We start from the raw sequence: 21,119 nt of genomic DNA, 5'->3' as shown, positions 1-21,119 counted from the left end.
TGACAATGAAACGCTGAACATTATACTAAAATTTATAACTAACTATACACTACATCTACAGAATCCATTGAAAAGGGACCAATAAAGGTACCGAAACGTCGGATCAGAATTAATATAGCGTTTTAGCTGGTCATCTGACTGCATAGTCTAAAATCATAGCAAATAAGGATGATAGTGTTGAGAAAGCACGGAATACCTAGTCTAAGAGATGAATGCATGTATTAGATATTGAGCAAACAATATTAGTGAAAAAAAAAATAGGATTGGTTTTTTGTTCTGCGCTACTATGAAGCTGATATTGACACGACAAAAAATGTTTTCCATGCTTCAATCATCACTCAACAGCTTTGCATTTTGCCACACCACCCACTCTAGCTGCAACTGTTCGCCTTACATTATTTGGCAGCCTCTATTGTTACGTAAAAATGTACATCTACGAGACCCAATTGATGAGGTTTCGCTACTCTTTTCTTTTATTTATCCTACCGTTGCGATCTTTATGGTCTCGTGAACCTGCCGCTTCGTCTGCCGCATGGAGTTACGGCGAGGCACAGTCGCGGGCAATATGTGGTGACCGTTGACGAAAACCACAAGGGGTCACTTGAGTGGTGAAATAACACCAAATTTGCGCAACCAGTGCTGGGTTAATGGAAAGGTGAAAACTGCTTCTGGAAAGCATGTTTTTCATTAGTGAAACAGTAATCCTAAACGAACGCATAATCGTCGCCATCATAGTCACATCACGTTCGTCGATTAGCAGCAGCAGATGCATTAAGAGATTTCAACGGACGTGTAGGCAAGAAGCGCAACTAATATTGATCGTTCGCTTGTAATATTCAGCCATGAGTGATGTATGTTTGAGGTTATGGTGGTTATGATGTCCTAAAAGCAAAACACTTGTCACTATCACGCATGAAGAAAGCTTTATTTATTGGATGTCGTTAAGTGTTCTGGGTTCATTGTTGGAGTGATTATAATAATAAAAAGAAAGTGTGTAGGTATTTCATAAGATGTTTTTTTTTTTTTTTTTTTACAAGGGAGAATGCATTTACACACTAACCCAGTACACGTGCATTGTAGTTGCCAAACTACCACACGGAAGTGTACTGGAGTGTCGGACTCGACCATACCGGTAATACCGACTAAACTCCCTTGGGCTCCACCATCGTTTCCCCCAGGAACTACCTCGCAGTACTACTTCTGGGGGGACGGCAGTACTAAGCGTACTCACTCATTATCGCTCACACAGGCACTCGTCCCACGCAAGACTGACTTGGGTGCTCGCACCCCATTCACTCCATTTGAGTCTTACTTGGATGCTCTCCCGGACGCTCCGCTGCCATGCCTCGAGGTGTCAATAGCGGTAACTGCCTGGGCCTACAGATATTGCGCTACGACACTCTGCCTCAGCACGAGCAGATCAATCACACCACTGCCGAAGCAGACCATACGCTACCCTGCCGAAGCAGGACACTCCCCATGCACCACATGTGCACAACTGTAGGTGTGTGGGTACAACCCACTGCTACCCTGACGCCGAAGCAGCCTCACCAAAGACCATTCGCTCCATGTGACCCTTTTCGGGTGCTCACTCTAACACTCCACTGCAATGCCTCGAGGTGTCGATGGGATACCTCGACTCCTGCCTCAGCATGTGCAGTCCATACTCAGACTTCTGCTGCGCTTTGAGGTGACAATAGCGGCGGAGACACGCTATGACACTCCTGCCTCAGCACAACCAGATCACTCACTCCCTGCCGAAGCAGCTCACGCGCTACCCTACCGAAGTAGGTACACTCCACAACTTATTCTAACACTCCACTGCCATGCCTCGAGGTGTCGATAGCGGTATGTGGGGACTAATCAACGATACTACGCTACGACACTCTTACCTTAGCATGTGCAGTCCATACTCAGACTTCTGCTGCGCTTCGAGGTGGCCATAGCGGCGGCCACCCGCCTGAAACGTGAAGCAACAAAAGTTGGACTGGTGGTGAATGCGTCAAAGACAAAGTACATGCTTGTGGGCGGAACCGAGCGCGACAGGGCCCGCCTGGGAAGCAGTGTTACGATAGACGGGGATACCTTCGAGGTGGTCGAGGAATTCGTCTACCTCGGATCCTTGCTAACGGCTGACAACAACGTTAGTCGTGAAATACGAAGGCGCATCATCTGTGGAAGTCGGGCCTACTACGGGCTCCAGAAGAAACTGCGGTCGAAAAAGATTCGCCACCGCACCAAATGTGTCATGTACAAGACGCTTATAAGACCGGTTGTCCTCTACGGACATGAAACATGGACAATGCTCGAGGAGGACTTGCAAGCACTCGGAGTATTCGAGAGACGGGTGCTTAGGACCATCTTTGGCGGTGTGCAAGAAGACGGTGTGTGGCGGCGAAGAATGAACCATGAGCTCGCCCAACTCTACGGCGAACCCAGTATCCAGAAGGTAGCTAAAGCCGGAAGGGTACGATGGGCAGGACATGTTGCAAGAATGCCGGACAGCAACCCTGCAAAGATGGTGTTCGCTTCCGATCCGGCAGGTACGAGACGGCGTGGAGCGCAGCGAGCGAGATGGGCAGACCAGGTGCAGAACGACTTGGCGAGCGTGGGGCATATCCGAGGATGGAGAGATGCGGCCTCGAACCGTGCATTGTGGCGTCAAATTGTTGATTCAGTGTTATCTGTTTAGATGTTAACTAAATAAATGAAATGAAAAAATAGCGGCGGCGACTCGCTATGACACTCCTGCCTCAGCACAAACAGATCACTCACTCCCTGCCGAAGCAGCTCACGCACTACCCTACCGAAGTAGGGACACTCCACATGCCAGTTGTCACTCCCTCCCTGGGCTTGTGCTTTTGAAGCGGCACACAGTCGCTTTGATAGAGTCCGCTTACGGGCACTTGTGGTTTTTGGGAGGATTTTAGCAGAGCCCACTGCTAAATCCCCACCACGCCCTAGGCAGTTCTCCCTGACTCGCAGACAGCTGGGGAGGGGTCGTCAAGCCCTTGGACATCATGCTGTTCCTGATGTCCTGCTGCCCCCTATTTCATAAGATGTACGAATATACAAACGTGTACCTTTTGAAATAGCGAGTAACCTTTTGAAAGCAAATCGGCGCTACGTACATACAGTACGTATGTGGTTGGTTCACAAGTAGGTCTGGCAACTGCAACACACTCGAGCAGGGAACAGCTTTCAAAGTGATGGGCGATATGCAAAGGCGCGTGATTGTGTGATGGCCGATCAATGAGAGTTCTTTAATTTTACCATAGTCAAGATCCATAGCCCACACTCCGGAAGCACTGATAATGATAAGGACGCATTCTACACGCAGCTGGAACGTGAGTACGACGACTGCCCAGTGCCCATGCCACGATGTCAAAATCATCATAAGAGATTTGAACGCTCAGGTTGGCTAAGAGGAGGAGCTTAGACCGACTATTGAAAAGTTCAGTGCCCACCGGCTGACGAGCGAAAACAGCCTACGGGTAATTGATTTCGCCGCCTCCAAGAACATGGCCAATCACAGCACATACTTCCAACATAGCCTTCTGTATCGCTTCATCTGAAGAGCACAACTATAGACAGAATCACAATTCCGCCACGTTCGGATTGATGGACGGCACTTCTCTGACATTATCGACGTCAAAACAAATCGTGGCGCTAACATCGACGCTGACCATTATGGTTAAACTGCGCCGAAAAATATCCGTCATCAACAATGTTCAGTACCGACGGCTGCCGCGTTAAGACGGGGCCCCTCTTGCAGGAATACAGTTAAGGCAAGCATTAAGGTGGTTATACAACAAAGTCACAAATCGGCCATATTGGAAACCACGTGTTTTTTCTAGTGATTTTTCAAGAGCACGAATTGATAGAACCACAACGCTCATGGGGATGAAACATTCGTTTGATCGTTTGCTTACTTATGCTAAACAATCGACTTTAATTTCAGCATTGTACGAAAATTATTACGCTAGATTTGAACTTTTGACAATAGGAGTAGAAAACCGTGTGGTGAATTTGAAATTCACCACATGGCTTGATTGTATAATCACCTTAACGATGCAGCGGAGAGCAACGTCGGGTATGTGGAACGAAGTCGACGGAATGGTTGATTCGACGTAGAGTGCAGACAGATTCCGGAGGAAAATGACCCGGTAGAACGTGGAACGCTATATACGGTAGACGGAACGCCGCTTGGAAGAAGCAGTGCGCGAGGAGATGGAACAGCTGTGCCGTTCTCAAGAGATACGCAAGCTCAATCAGAAACTCAACGCACCCGCTAAGGCTTCGTGCCGCGAACCGAAATGTGCAGGGATAAGGATTGGAGCATCTTGATGAACGAGCGTGCGGTGATCGAAAGGTGGAAGCAGCACTACGAGGAACACTTAAATGGCGCTGAGAGTACAGGCAGTGAGAGTCAAGGCAGCGGAGAAGATGACTACCCAGCTAACCATAAGCATTTAAATTAGCCGTACGTGCGACTATAATGCCATCATAGATCTAACATGGTCTATACTGGCTCTATGATAGCCCTATATAGCCGAAAAGGCGAATTAAAGTGCTAATGGTAACCTGGGTACGTCAGTTCAGCGGACGATGGAAGCCAACCAGCCCTTGCCTTGAGGGAAGTTAAGGATGCTATCCAACAGTTCAAAAACAATAAAGCAACTGGTAAGAATGGTATCGGAGCTGAGTTCATCAAGATGGACCCGGAAAAGCTGGCCACTTACTTGCACAAACTGATAGTCAGAATCTGGGAAACTGAACAGCTACCGGAGGATTGGACGGAAGGGGTCATATATCCCATCTACAAGAAGGGCAACAAGCTGGAGTGTGAGAACTTTCGAGCGATCACCATCCTTAATGCCGCCTACAAAATGATATTCCCAGATCATCTTCCGTCGTCTATCACCAATAGTGAATGAGCTTCGTTGATGGCCATTCGACAACGGACCAGATTTTTACTGTACGGCAAATCCTTCAAAAATGCCGTGAAAACCAGGTCCCAACGCACAACCTGTTTATCGACTTCAAGCCGGCATACGACAGTATTGCTCGCGTAGAGCTATGAAAAATTTTGGACGAGAACAGCTTCCTTGGAAAGCTTACCAGACTGATCAAAGCAATGGTAGATGGTGTGCAAAATTCCGAAAAGATTTCAGGCGAACATTCCAGTTCGTTCGAATCTCGGACTTAAACAAGGTGATGGACTTTCTTGTCTGTTATTCGACATTATGCTAAAAGTTACTATGCGGATAGCCGGGTGTAACAGCCGGAGTACGATTTTCAATCGATCCAGTCAATTTGTTTGTTTCGCGGATAACATGGCCATTGTCGGCCGAACATTTGCAACGGTGGCAGACTGGTGGTGAATGCATCTAATAAAAAGTACATGCTAGTGGGCGAAACCGAGCGCGACAGGGTCAGCATGGGAAGCAGTGTTATGATAGACGGGGATACTTTCGAGGTGGTCGATGAATTCGACTACCGTGGATTCTTGCTGACAACTGATGATAATGTTAGTCGTGAAACGCCGATCATAATTTTAACATGCGCTGCCGCCGATGATTTTTAGACCGACGCACACTCTACTCCGAGGAAATGTCATATTCGGGAAAATGTTATTTCCAGGGCTTGTTTGTTTGTTTGTTTGTTAGAGACACTTCAAACCACCAAAAATGCATTCGTGTCAGTTTTGGGGCTATGATATTGTAAAATTTTGAATTTGGTGTCTCCAAACCACCTCTATTTTTCCTCATTATTGTCAGCTTATGATATTCTATTACTCTCGTTCTTCTTCTTCATCTCCTTCCTCCTCTTCTTCTTTTTCTTCTTTTTCTTCTTCTTTTACTTCTTTTTCTCATATATGTGTTCGTAGCATAGCATATGTGATTGTACAAATCGTGGGTGGCTATACATACACAGAAAAAAATAATGAAAACTAATCAGCGCGTAAAAAATAAAGACGCGGAAAATTACACTATTCTGAGCATACATGAATATTTTCCATCAATTTCACCCTAAATGTATGCTATTTGTATAGCATTATACTACTCAATCGAATAAATAGTGGCATAATGCAATACAAATTGCATACATCCAAGCAAAAATATCGTTTAAAATTACGCTCTTTTTGGCATTCCCTTCATGTGCATTACTTTCGTGTAAATTTCAACAACTTTTTCTATCTGTGTATACAATGCTCAACTAAGCAAACCACTGTATATTGTTGCAAATTGGTACTTGGTATTTGTACCTATTCCTATACAGAAGCAGTTGTATACCTGGCCACGTCCTTACAATCATGGATGAAAGGAAACGAATGTTAGTTCATCATCTACTTGTGAAGATGCAACCCATACTACCTTCATAGCTGTCTCGGGATGAAATATTTTGTTAGTGGTTTTGGCAAATAATAAGGAGCTCTGTTTGACAATATAGAGCTTTGTCAATAAAAACATATAGTGACTTATTAGAATATAATTCATTAATTTGCTTACGAACCGTCCAAAGCAGAACACATTAACCCTGATCTTGCAAATGCTCCGCGTCCTATAGATAGGCGGCCGGATAGATTTTCTTAATTCAAAATTTCAAGTGAACTTTAAAAATAGAAGTTTTTTTTAATTTTCGTGCAACTTCACCGGGGTTTTGGATTTTTTCAAAACGCGGGATGAGTTCTTTAATTTTTATAAGGTAGAATATAAAAATAGTCAAAATCAGTTTTACAACATTTTCTACATATTGTCATTCGTTAACTAATTGACATGTTGATACAATTTATTGATGCATTGAAACTCAAGTAGATTAGCTATAATTATGTAACAGAAGTCTTCAAACTGCGATTATATAAATACATATTTCATATATTGTTTTGTTAACGTTTCAATGGTCAACTCATTATTTCCTCACCTCAGTTCAATGGTTTGTCGTGATTGATTACCTTTCCATACGGTCACAACGAGTTCAACCAAACTAACTGGACAGAAATCATGTGACCGTGACCTTCGCTACTCGAACCAGCTCTATGCGGTGCAACATTTGCGGGAATCCATTGACCGATCCTATCTCCGAAGTAGTATTTTTTACCTTCACTTCCACAACCTACCTACCAAGTTTAGAAAGATGTCTGAGGAGGACGATGGATGTTTCTCGTAGAAATAAGATTTGCAAACCAATTGGATGTTGTGGGGCGACTTGATCATACAGCGAAATTGTATCAACTTCGCAGTCTTTCATTGATATCCGACAACAGTCAGTGACGGCATAGTGGTGCGGTGGTTCCTTAACTTGCTGGGGCTGGGACCACGATATCCACATGACTGTTCCATCCCATCGCCGCAGGCAATGGGAACTACAGAGTGGCACTGGCTTAAAACGGATGGCGCTCTTGTAAGCAATAACATGACTAACGATGGCGACCACCTATAATTCAGTATCGTAAAATCTTTGAACATATAATTCAATGCGAATGGGAGTTGTACGGGGCTCACGTGTCGGCGGATATCGATTGTATTTGTGTGCATTGGCTCACTTAATACTGATATTTCATCGCTCACGACAGGCACAGGAAGGGCAGGGCTTACTGTATACTGAAGTTGCTAACCCTTCTCACGATGCTTCAGATGGAGGCAATGAAAGCTGATTCCCGATTTACCGCCGGAGGAGAATTTCTTTCATTAAGGAGCGGGTAGGAAGCGAGTAGAGGAGAAAATTGTTTCCGGTTTTTGTTTGTTTTGCCAAATTTATGAGAGCATTGCTAAATTTTGTGGCCACTGTCTGTCATCTGTCTTGTCATCAAGAATATGAATAATCTAAACCTATTTATTATGAGTTTACATAGTTTACATTACATTTTTATAAGCTCATTGCTTACACGATACGTATTTTTTATACAACACCACTATGTGCATTATTAAGGGTTGACTATGCTTTAATCAATTTTATTTTCTTCATTCCTCAACGCGACAGAAGATGACATTCCAGTCAAAGTGATTTTTATCACCTAAAATGTGTTGTTAAAATCCAATATAAAAATAAAATTAAGGCTCTATTTTATTTCATACGCAAATATTTATGTATTCTTGAAACAAAAAGGAATGAAGCACTATATTCGCAAAATCATTTTTATGACATGTGGGCTCACTAGTTGGAAAATCACAATCAGGAGAAACGAAGCCCCAAAATTTGCTCAGTTGAAAATCTATTTTTCAAGCTTTACACGTGTTTCCGACCATTTTGAAAAACCGCAACAAAAAATTCAATCCGCGTAAATCCCATACACCGCGTAAAAACATTCGCGTAAGAAACACTGTACAAACGTCCCACACTTGCATAATGATGTTATTTGCTCACGTATGGAACGATTTGGAACTTCTATCAATATTGGACCTTCCATAAGCTATCAAAAAGTGTGAATAAATAGGCCCCATATGCGTAGAATGATGTTCTTCATTGAGTAGCTGCCCTAATATGACATAGCATTGTACTTTTACATAACATCTAAATGCATAATTGATCACTACGAGCAAGTGCCATGCCAAGTATATGTACGTTCATTAAAACAAACTGAACAGAATTGAAATCATGCAAGATGTTCACAACAAAACAAAATAAAAATAAACTGAAACGATGTTCCAGTCCGATGAGTTTTTAGAGACCACAAAACTGAGCCATGTTACTTCAATTAAAGTCAGCAAAGGAGCCTCTATTGTGTTTGATCGTTCCAAACTAAACGACGACGTCCATGAAGACAAATAGAGCAGAGGAGATGGTATCATATTGTTAGTAAATCGAATAGCGTTATTAACTGAGTGATGACACGGCGTAGAAACTCCATTGTACTTTTCACAACTCCATTGGGGCATAGCAATAATATGGCGTCAATTATTTTACCTGGAAAACTGGGAAATAATCCAATGGTGCCCATTAGATTTATCGCATTGAAAAAGCGGAAATATTAGCCCTCCATGCAAGCAGAAACTGCAACGTAAAAAGTATTCCACACGATGTTTTTCAAGTCAATTGCTAACATCATAAAAAGAATACCGGAAGGGATCGCGATTAAGAGCAGGAGATCCAAGAAATAAGTTATTTATCTGACACAGTCAATAAGCTTTGAGGTGAAGAACCCAGTAAAAGGTGTGGAATCATTTTTCAAGAAAATGGAATCCACACAGGATGATAATCATTAACCATCGATTCACGACGCCTCAAGTTTCCGCTGGAAAATAATCGGCTACGCTGTCGATGATGGCTGTTTTTGTGACGTCTGCTAGAAGGTAAAATTAAGTTATTTGTCGACTACTAGAACATGACTTTCATCCGGGATCATGGGGAAATTAATTCATTTTTGATATTTAAAGACTGGTTTAAAGTTTGAAAGCAAGAATGTGTTCGTCAAAAATGAAATAGGTGATGGGAATCGTTACTATCTAGACTCTTATAAAAGTTCTATAGCCCGAGCAGACAAGAAGAGCTCAATAATGTCAAATCGTGATTAGATAGCAAAATGAGATAATGACATGGTTGATATAAGAGATAAAATATCAGACGACATCATCAATATTTTGCACTAAAATATCAGAATACGATCAAGTTATGCTATTTGTAAGAAGCGTTCAATATCATATGCTAATGGCATATATTGATAGGGGAACGGTTCGGCACTGCATCCCATAGCTCCTATTTCCATCCCATTGCTTGTTTCTTATTTTTGTGATTTTTTTTTCACCAGTGAGCACGCGTGTTAGCAAAAAGAAGCGACGAGATCGGTGCTGTATTTCTTTGTTTTGCTATGAGATGAATATATGTTCAGTGAGATAGAAATCGGAACAGAATTTGAATGATATTACGGTGCAAATTTTTGATATTATTGACCGTTATCCATATTTTGCTATTCTGTTTATGGCTGGGAGGTTCTGTAGCATCATAATGCTGACCGATTTGGTTGCAACAACTTAAAGATACATATACATGTATATACGAATCACATAAAGATGTTTACAACATATGCGGGCATAATTTTGACAAGCCTTTAAAATTTCAGCAATAATATTCCGAAGTGTCGATCAATCAGCTGATTAGGTAGCGGAAATTGCCTCCAGATCAAATCTCACCCAGTTGAGCTTATGTTTCGATCTCTTTCCTGGCTGATTCGTGTTCGCTCTAATTCTTCATGTTGTTCGCTTTCAACAGCGGTTGAGTGGTTAAAAGCAAAAGTGATCACCATCAACAAGAGAACGGGATTTAGAAAATAAATAACAATAAAAACCACATCATACATAGATTGTCCGGACCGGACAAAACCGCACTCGAACTCTGCTCAAACTGTCGATAGGCTCAACGATCACGGGGTCAATCGATACCCTACTACATACATATGAATCGATTTGGAGAGCTTAGCCTGGTGGCCGAAGTGGTGGTGCTTTGGGTCGTCGTGATCCTCCCCGGTCCTCGTAATAGAGCTCAATGGAATGATTCACTGACCCATTGAGCGAGATGTCTGTGATGGCTTTTTTTGTGGTCGTGGAATTTGAAACATGTTTTGGCGCTGACGCTATGGTGATGGGTGTGGTTCGTCAGATTTATGCTTCGATTGGAAAACGTGTTTCATTAGACAGACACTGCCCGCTAGCTCGCTGACTGTTGGCATATATTCGGAAGCGAACCGTACGATTGACTGACTGAACAAATGTGATTGACAGTAAGCTTAGGCATGTGTTTGGCACTCACAAGCGAAAAATCCGAAAAATTTAATTCACCTTTCATGTTAAAATTAATACTAAGGCAATGTGATTATTGGGGTGGAAACAATTTAGCAAAAATGAGATATTGTGAGAGAAAAATTTTGTTCATTATACAAATGCGATGATTTCTTACACGTATTTTTCCATTCTCTTTCAACAGATACTCCGGAAGCTGGGGACCGTAGTATACAACGCACTCGATTTCAACCTGCCCTCGAACGAGTATTGTCCAATATCGCATGAACTGGATGAACTGATCGATTTCATGACAGCTGAAGGTGAGGCCCTACATTTTAGTTCACTGGATGCAACCAGTTGCGTCTGTAAACTAAATACTCACACTCATCATTATTATCCCATTATTACTTATACAATGGTAGTCATCGTACCAGATTGCTTTCAATATTTTATCTGACCTACAAACTAGAAGTCATAAATGAAGATATAACAATTCATCACACCTCTCAAGATTATGGTACAATTGGAGATTACACCCATCACAAGTTGCTCTGGTCGTTCCTAGTTTGATGGCATGACATATGATGATGACATTGAAAGGTGTAGCTGTAGGTACATAAGTAGCGAAGAAAATAATATCAACTTTCTCTGTGTAGTTTGCCGCCCGTCAGTGATGTGTTTGCTTACTTGCCCGTAGGTTTACGCCGCGCTTGAGAAAATTGTAATAATAATTTTACATTAAATCACGATTCTCTAGGAAAGGTGTGTGTTCCCTTCCCTTCGATACATTGTTCCAGTATGGCTAGGTCTAAGCTTGAAGCTTGGTACAATGAGCTTTTGTTGATCTGCTTTGCTTTCCATACCCACTTGGTTTTGAGCACGGGTCTCATGGTGTCAGTTGTCGTCACCAACCACACCGGTTGGGCACGCCAAGATAAAGCAATCACGTTGTCAATTGACTCTGATGATCATCGGTATCGGTATTGTGGATGGTTGTTGTGTGATCTGTTATCCTGATGTTGGATAGGAACGAAGATGTTTCCTCGTAAGATTTTTGATCTTTATTTATGAATGAGGGCATGGGAAATCTCAACGAAATGAAGTTAATTTTTTGGTTTGTAGTGCTGAGTTTTATTTATTTTGGCAATGATGAGACATGCCCAAATGCAACATAATGGTTATTACGTTGGAGCTAGAAGAACTTGATGCATTTTGGCAAACGCTTCTGTCTTATAAGGCCATGTGTTCAATCCTACACACTTAAAATAGATTTCGCTGTTCGGTAATTTTTTTGACGAAAAACTTCGGTAAACATTAAAAATTACAGTAAGTTCAGTTGAAAATATTTATTCTACTTGATTTCGGTAAAATTTTACCGATCAAACTGTAATTAAAAAATTATTTGACAGAGTTTGGTATTGAAACCTACAGTTTGTACTGTAAAATCTGATTATTGCCGTATATGGTAAAACAAATACCGAACAAACTGCAAAATAAATTCTATATTACAGTACTTCGGTAAACTATGTTGAGCTGTCAAACTGTGAAGCCGTACCTGTCTAAAGAAATTGTTTGCAGCTAGCGATTTATTCAAAACTTTGCTTAACACACAGGTCACAGTTTTTATTCGGATTGATAAAATAAAATCATGTCCAGATATTGATAGCAGGAATAAAAACATGTATTGTATTACGTACTTTAAAACAGTAGTTCGTTTTTAAACGTATTATTATAATAATACTCGTTTCAGATCCTTTCATGGATGATATTTTCTCTGCTGTTCCATATACGAAAAATGTGGCAGATTTCTTAAGACGGCGTTTCTATTATGAAATAAGTTCAATTGAAAACAAAATTAATGAATAAAGTCATGGGCGTAGCCAGGATTTCTAGAAGGGGGGGGGCAACTTTTTTGGTCTTCTAAATCGTAGTTTTATAAAAACACATGAATATTAACACATGAAACCAAATCCAAACCAAATCGAAACAATAATGATTAAAACAATAATGAATTTAAAAATGCGTGATTTATTACTCATCAGATATTTTTAAATAAAGTGCGAAAAATATTAACGAACTTAGTATTCAGAAAGAATATAAAATCGGCTATAACAATTATTATAAAAATCCTGCATTCTTCCATAAGTTTAAGAAAACTAGAACCACACATCTTATAAAATTTATTATAAAATTTTATTTTTTTATTATAAAATAGGCAGAAAAATCAATATGCAAGCTTTCTCCAGGAATTCCTTCGACAACTGGCATTCTATCCGAAATTCTATCAGGGATTCTTTAGGAATGCCTCCAGCAACTTATTCGGCAGTGTCTTCAGGAATTCCACCATAAATTTTGCCGGGAATTGATCCGAAAATTCCACCATTATTTACTCCAAGAAAATCTTCACGAACTTCTTTATAAGTTCTGCAGAATTCCCTGCAATAATTTAAATAATTTCGTGCTGTTTCCCATAATTTTTAAGAATAAGAATATTCCGTGGAAATTCCGCAGAATTGCCAGTAAACATTCCTGAGAATTTCACGAAAAATCTTCGAATTTCTTGTGTAAATTCCATAAAATTTTCCGTGAATTGTTTCGAATAATTTCGTGTGAAAATTTCAAAGAATTTCTAAAGGAATTCCACCGGAAATTTATACAGAAATTATACCGGAAATGAAATCAACAATGGAATTTTCGGAGGAATTCCTAGATCAATTCGCAATGAAATCCTGAAAGAATTCCGGTGGAAACTTCAAGATTTCCCTCCATCCTCCAGGAGTTTCTCCGAAAATTCCTCCTGGAATTCTTCCAGGAGTTCCACCGGCATTTCCAATTTCTCTAGGATTTCCTTCGAGAATTATTCCGGTAGTTCTATCGGCAGTTCTTCTGAAGATTTTTCCGGGAATTTCGGCAGAATTGGAATTTATTTAGGCTTCTTCAGGAATTTATATAGATTTTCCACCAGAAGCTCCTCCGAGAATTTCTTGATGATGGTCCAGCTACAAACCCCAACAAAGGTTTCAGCTAGACGAGATTTGTCTATAAGATGAATTCTCTTGTTTCCGAGAATGCTTCTGGTAGTTTCCCCGGGGTTCCTTTGAAAATTCTCCTGGGAGTTTCTTCAGAAATTCTTCCAGAAAATTCCTTCGAGAGTTCCTCCGGGAATTCCACCAGCAATTCATCCGGGAGTTTCTCCGGAAATTCCTCCGGGAGTTCCACCAGAAGCTATCCCAGGAAATTATTCAGGCTTTTTTCAGGAAATCATTTAGGCTTTCTTCAGAAATTAAGCTGGAAATTCCTCCCGAAGTTCTTCCGATAGTTCCTCTGGGAGCTCATCCGGGAGGTCCTCTAGGAATTCTTCTAGGAGTTCCTCCTGAAATTCCTCCGGGAGGTTTTACAGGAGATCTTACGGGAGCTCCTCCGGCAGTTTCTTCGGGAATTCCTCCGGGAGATCCACCAGCAGTTTCTACGAGAATCCCTCCGGGAGTTTCACCGGCAGTTTCTCCGGGTGTTTCTCTGAAAACTAACTCCCGGAGGAACTCCCATAGTAATTTCCGGAGAAATTATCAGAGGAATTCTCGGAAGAACTGCCGGTGGAACTTCTGGAGGAATTTATTGAAGAACTACAGGAAGAATGTCCGGAGGAAATCCTGGAGGAAATCTCGTAAGAATTCTAGGATGAACTCCCAAAGGAACTTCCGTAAGAATTCCAGGAGGAACTCCTGGAAGAATTCTTAAAAGAACCTCCCGGAGGAATTCCCGTAAGAACTCCCAGAGAAATTCTCCGAGGAGGATGATTCTTCTGGAGTAATTTGTAGATAAATGCCTAAAGAAATGCTAAATGAATTCCTGGAAGAAGGCCTGATTGAATTCCCGAAGGAACTACTGGTGGAACTTCAGAAGAACATCCGGTGGAATACCCTAGAGGAAGAAAAAAAAAATTTCTGAAGTAACTTACGAAATCCCATTTCCCGTGAAATTCCTGCCAAATATCGTACAGGAATTCCCTGTGAAGTTCCTGCAGGTATGACCGGAGAGTTTCATGGAAAAACTCCTGGAAGAACTCCCGGAGGAATTCCCACATGGAAGTCCTAAAATAATTCTTAGAGAAGTTCCTAAAGGAATTTCCGAAAAAATATCTGAAGGAATTCCCAGAAAAATACCAGGAGGAATTAATGCATAAAATCCCAGATGAAATCCTGAAAGTATTCCCAGATGAATTGCTGAAGAAAATCCCTGCGGATTGTTCCGAAGAAATTTCTGGAAGAACTCTTGGCAGATATCCGAGTAAATTCCGAGTGAAGTCCAGAAGGAATTCTAGTACACTTCCGCGGAAAATCTCCCGGGAAAATTCCTGAAGGAATTCCTGGAGAAGTACCTGAAGAAACTCCCGAAAAAATACCTGTAAGAATTTCTGGGGAAATACTTGGACGAATTCCAGGAGAAATTCATGAAGATATTTCTAGAGGATATTCTGAAGTAATTGCGAAAAGAATTCCAGATTGGAATGCTAGATGATTTCGCTATTAAATGTTTGGAGGTATTCCCGGAAAATTTACTGGAAGTAATCCCGGAGGAATTAAAGGAAGAGTTCCGAGAGGAATGCCCGGAGAAGTTCCTAGAAGAATTTTCGAAGAAATTTCTTATAGATTTACAAGTGAAATTATAGAGCTAAATCGGAGGATTTCCGTCATAAATTTTTGAAGAAACTTCTGGTAGAATTTTGGGAAGAAATTCCGAATGTATTCTTGACGGAGATGTCTGTCCAAAATATTCACGTTTTCATAATACATAAAGTAGTAGAGTTTTGAATAAACGTAAACTATCTCAAAAAAAATTTCCGGAACGTCCTGGAGTTCAGAACATGTGATCTACCCGATCAATCAAGTCCTGAACGATGTATTCGTGCATCGGTAAACATCCCAGCACGATTGAGCCAACAGGATTGCACTCATCACAAGCAGCGACAGGCCCTTTATGGTTCTTCAAAACGTCCTGGAGTTCAGAACATGTGATCCACCCGATCAACAAGTCCTGAACGATGTTTTCGTGCATCGTGCAACAATTACAGACCTGCTGCCAAAACTGGTATAGAAAGAACTGAAAAGGCATTGAAATATTTTTTTAGATTTCCTAGGCCGTCCAAACTGTTCTGGAGTACATTTCTTCGAGTGCATAAAAAATATGTCTAGAAACAAAATGTCCTCAATCGAGATGTATGTCCAAAAATATCCATGTGATCATAACTCATGAATTATTCAAGTTTTGAATAAACGTAAACTATTTCAGGTTCTCCAAAACGTCTTGGAGTTTAGAACATGTGACCTACCCGATCAACCAAGTCATGAAAGATATATCCGCTCAGAGCTAAACATCCTAGCAGGTCCATTCAGCCAATAGGATTTGACTAATTACTTTTACAAGTTACTACAAACCTTTTTATTCCTCCAAAACGTTCTGGAGATCAGAACATGTGATCTACCCCATCAACCAAGCCCTGAACGATGTATCCGTAGATCGTTGAACATCCCAGTAGAACCATTGTGCCGATAGGATTTCACTCATTTATTTCACAAGCTTCAGTCGACGATCTACGACTCAATGTGAACTCGTGGAAGCATATGGTTCTAAACTTTTTTCTCGGTTACTCTGCCTTTCTTAGTTGTGCGGTAAGATGCGCTGCTACAATACAAAACCATGCTGGAGGTGACTGTGTTCTAATTCCGGTCGTAGTCTAGGAAATTTTCGGGTTAGAACATTTCTCGTATCATCGTGCTAGCCTCATGATACATGAATACAAAATTGGTATCTTGGCTTAGAAACCTCGAAGGTGATCACTGTGGAAGTACTAAATGAATACTAAGCTGCGATACGGCAATGTTCTAGTGGGAATGTATTGCCAATAACAAGAAGAAGAAGAAGCTGCTCTGATGGTCCTTTTGACAATTTTTGAAAAAAACTTCAGTTCACATTTCTGAACTTATGAACGTAGTTCTACACCCCAACAAAAAAGTCTATGTCTGCATTCGAATGAAAATTGCTCGACATAAACACTTCCTTAGTCATTGTGCATCTGGTAGATACTACTTGATACTTGATGGGCTACAGCTCTTCGATGAACCTACGCCGAATGGAATATCATGGGCCAATCGCTTCCAGTCGCCCTGAACATTGAGCGCCCTCAGGTCCTCTTCAACTGCAAACAGCCATCTTGTACGCGACCTTCCACGAAGCCTGCGGCCTCTTCCGGGTTCTCTACTAAATATTATCTTCACTTGACATTCTTCCGGCATACGAACAACGTGACCAGCCCACCGTAGTCTGCAGTGTAGAATGAGCTTCATAATATCCAGCCCTTTATACACCTGGTACAACTCGTGATTCATGCGACGCCGCCAGATACCGTTCTCCTGTTTACCGCCGAGTACTGTCCACAGCACCTTACGCCCAAACACTCCGAATCAGCCTCCTTTAACGTTCATGTTTCATGGCCGTATAAAGCCACCGGAAGAATCAGAGTAGTATACAACGCGAGTTTTGTTTTCGTTTGCAGACTACGGCATTTAAGCTGGTTACGTAGTCCGTAATAAGCCCTATTTGCAGCGCCTGAAATACGCCTTTTCACCTCGCGGGTAACATCATTATCGCACATCACTAATGTTCCAAGATACAAAAATTCTTCTACCACTTCAAATTTTTCACCATCCAGCACCATTTCGCTACCACCACCACTAATGAATCCACGTTGATTGCCAGTGACCATGTACTTCGTTTTGCTGGTATTGATCGTGAGGTCAATCCTCACTGTCTCCCTCTTAAAAGGCACAAAAGCCTTTTCCACGGCACGGTGATCAATCCCGATAATATCGATATCGTCCGCAAATCCCAGGAGCATATGCGATCTTGTGATAATCGTACCCTTTTTTTGTACACCAGCTCTTCTACTCGCTCCCTCGAGCGCTATATTGAACAGTAGATGCCTTGATCTTAACTCAAGATCATTTTGGAAGAACTCAAACAGCCCATGTTCAAAGAAATTTGAACCATATACTTGTCGAACTAGATTGGGTGTATGCTTGATGAAGAGGAAATTTCAAAAGACCTGCTTGATCTGGTAGATACCTTCAATTGAACTTGAGAACGTTTTGGAGTACCACGAACATCTCGTTTTCAAGGAAATTGAGTTCATATAATGCGCAGTTGCTTATTGAGCCAGTTTGGCTAAATGCCGATGATAAAGGCATTGGAAAAGCCTTTGTTGGTCAGTTGGATACCGTGGAATGTTTTGGAGTACCTTGAACATCTCGTATGAAAAAAGTGGGTTATGCATATTGCGCATATGCATATTGAACGAGATTGGGTATAATTCGATTATGAGGATACTGTCAAAGACTTGGTTGATCTGGTAGATACCGTGGGCCGAATTCGATAATGTTTTAGAGTACCTTGAGCATCTCGTATTTAAGAAAATTCTGTTTACATGATGCGCATATGCTTATTGAACCGGATTGAGTATACACCAATGATGGGGACATTGGAAAAGCCTTGGTTGATCTGGTGGGGTGAATTCGAGAACGTTTGGAGTATCCTGAAGATCTCATATTCAAGACAATTCAGTTTACGCAGAGTGCGCAGATGCTTTTTGAACTTGATTGGGTATATACATATTTTAAGGAAATTGCCATAGACTTGATTTATCTGGTAGATACCGTGGGCTTAACTCGAGAACGTTTTTGAGTACCTCGAACTTCTCGTATTCAAGAAAATTCAGCATACATAATGCGCATATGCTATTTGAACCGGATTGGGTATATACAGATTATGAGGATATTGCCAAAGACTTGGTTGATCTGGTAGATACCGTGGTTTGAGCTCGAGAATGCTTTGGAGTACCTTGAACATCTCGAAAATTTAGTTTACATAGTGCGCATATGCTATTTGAACCGGATTGGGTATAAGTCGATGATGGGGAGATTGCAAAAGTCTTGGTTGATCTGGTAGCTACCGTGGGATGAGCTCGAGAACGTTTTGGAGAACATTGAGCATCTCGTATTTCTGAAAATTGACCACTGGCTTGACGTTCAAGATGACTTAATCTCATAAAGTGTTCAAAATTATCAAACAATGCGGTATAGGACTCAAATATTTCAGATTCATTTGCATACTCACAGAAGCAAAATCTTCCCAAGGTTTCGGATATCTCGGTCTTTAGGGTAGACTAAAATAAAAACTCCCCCTAAAAATTAGAAATTTCCCATAAAAAAATAGAAAATTGTCAATAAAAAAATCAGCGTATGAGCAATAAATAAATATAAAATTTCCACAAATGAAACAAAATTTCTATAAACAAATCAAAAATTTCCACAAAACAAAAAAAAATAAGCACTTTTAAAAGCAAAAATCTAAATGTTCCACGAAAAAAATACAAAATTTCCACAAACAAAAAATTTTCCACAAAATCAATCAAAATCAATATTTTCCATAAAAATTAAAAATTGTCCACAAAATGATCAATAAAGAGCAATAAAAAATAAGAAAATTTCCATAAAGAAATATAAAAAAGCAATCAAACTGTGTTTTTTTCCCCATATATGACACCTTCTTTAACCCTTAAATGCGCAATGTTGTTTTAAAACAACAAACCGAAAATACGTTTAATGTTAATGGTTTTAATGATTGTTTACGTTAAAATATTTTCGACGATTTCTAAAAAATCGCCTTGCGCCTTTAAGGGTTAAAAGCGTTTAAAGTTCATGTAAAATTTCATCAGCTTTATTGCTTTCTGGTAGGTATTTGTTTATGGAAATTTTCTTATTTTTTTATTGTTCTTTATTGATTATTTGTGGTAATTTTTTGGTTTTTTATGACAAAAAAAACCCAGATTAATCCACCTACAGTGAGATTTTGACCCTTCCTTAGTCATTAGGAAATATTTCCAGACTCCAGTATTTAAAACGAGATAAAACTGCTCAGATTCCCACTGCGATTGACCGTGCTAAGTTACAAAATAATTGCCTTCCCAAAGGCGGATGCTATAGACTAACGCAAAATGAACTCCCCCAAGAAATTATGACGTTTGAGCGGGTCGCATAATGAACGCAAAATGAACTTTTGTTCGAGAAGACGACCCGCTCAAATGTCAAAATCCATCGGGTGAGTGAATTTCATGAACTCCTGCACAGGTCTATGTGTTGAGTGACAACAAAACGAATTGATAACGCACTGTACGTCCTGCTGCATATCTATCAGGCGCTCGTCCGATTGAATAGCTATTGTAACATGATTAATAACTATCGTAACGCTGGTAGCATATATTGTACTCGTAATTTCCAGAGACCTCGATATTATTTAATCCAGAACTAATTAAATCCGTCATTGATCGGAACGAAACTCAATAGCGTTCAAAAATAACATGTATTCTGCCTTATGGATGCCTAATTTGGTAAAACTAAACTTTTTTAATACCTTAAAAATGAGTGAGATTTATAAGGTAGTAAATTTCAGAATTTTCACACATACGCACACATACATGCATAAAAGTGGTCTATTAGTGTCTCAAAACATGCTCACATTTGCTATCTAGCTTCCACTGAAGAAATTTTTGAAATTCCTTTAAATTTTTACGTTTTTGCTTTTCTAAGAAGATTATTTGGTACATGCTTCTATCTGTTCCTCAATTAAAATCAATTGTTTCTTTGAAACAATTCAAAATTATAAGCATATTTTCATACCAAACCATTTGTTATAATTATATTTTCAATACTAAAGTGAATTTGTTTCAAATACCATGCATTTTATTTCATAATTTAAGAGATTTATTGATAGATTAATACGTAACACGCCTGCGTAACGCATACAAAGTGAAATTATAGACACTTCCGAAGGAAGGGTCAAAAATTATTTTATGGAAAATTTTGTAATTGTTTATTGCTAATATTGATTTATTTATGGAAATTGTGTATATTGTGTGTGAAACATTTTGGTTTCTTCATGGGTAATACTTCTTTTATAATTGCTATTTTTGCTTATTTTTCTGCTCTTTAGGAGATAGTCACATTAGACCTCCGATATTTTTCCTGCAATGCCAACATCCTGATGAACAACTTTGCTGAAGGAAGCGAGGGCCTAGCTCTCTTCTGTGATTTTACACAGCCAATCCAATACGCTGGGCATATATGATCGTCCCGAAACGGTTAATAAATGCTTCCGAATATGCCCTATAAAATCAATAGTTTTATTGTAACACTCAGTTAAATTATTGGTCCACGTAGTTCATCAGTGCTGGCAGAATAAACGATTTTTTTTGCATATGCCTTGAACAATCAAAATTCGAAGCGTTATAACTTTTTTTTTGCGGACGTTCCAGTAACGTACCTTTTTCAGCTAAGTTCTTTGGGTTAT

At 40.2% G+C, this 21,119-nt stretch overlaps 1 protein-coding gene across 8 annotated transcripts in view; it reads left to right on the top strand.

Moving 5' to 3' along the window:
- LOC134213020 (protein spire) overlaps window positions 1–21,119 on the top strand; it is a 575,819-nt gene that overhangs the window by 261,271 nt on the left and 293,429 nt on the right. For all 8 annotated transcript variants that reach the window (XM_062691477.1, XM_062691476.1, XM_062691474.1 and 5 more), the window contains one exon: window positions 10,921–11,038. In XM_062691477.1, coding sequence (XP_062547461.1) covers window positions 10,921–11,038 — 118 coding nt within the window. The remainder of the gene's footprint in view (window positions 1–10,920; window positions 11,039–21,119) is intronic.

Source organism: Armigeres subalbatus, chromosome 2, assembly GCF_024139115.2.
Source record: "Armigeres subalbatus isolate Guangzhou_Male chromosome 2, GZ_Asu_2, whole genome shotgun sequence".
Classification (NCBI taxonomy): Eukaryota; Metazoa; Arthropoda; class Insecta; order Diptera; family Culicidae; genus Armigeres; species Armigeres subalbatus.
The sequence above is the reverse complement of the archived record's forward strand: the minus strand, read 5'-3'. Positions and strand labels throughout refer to the sequence as shown.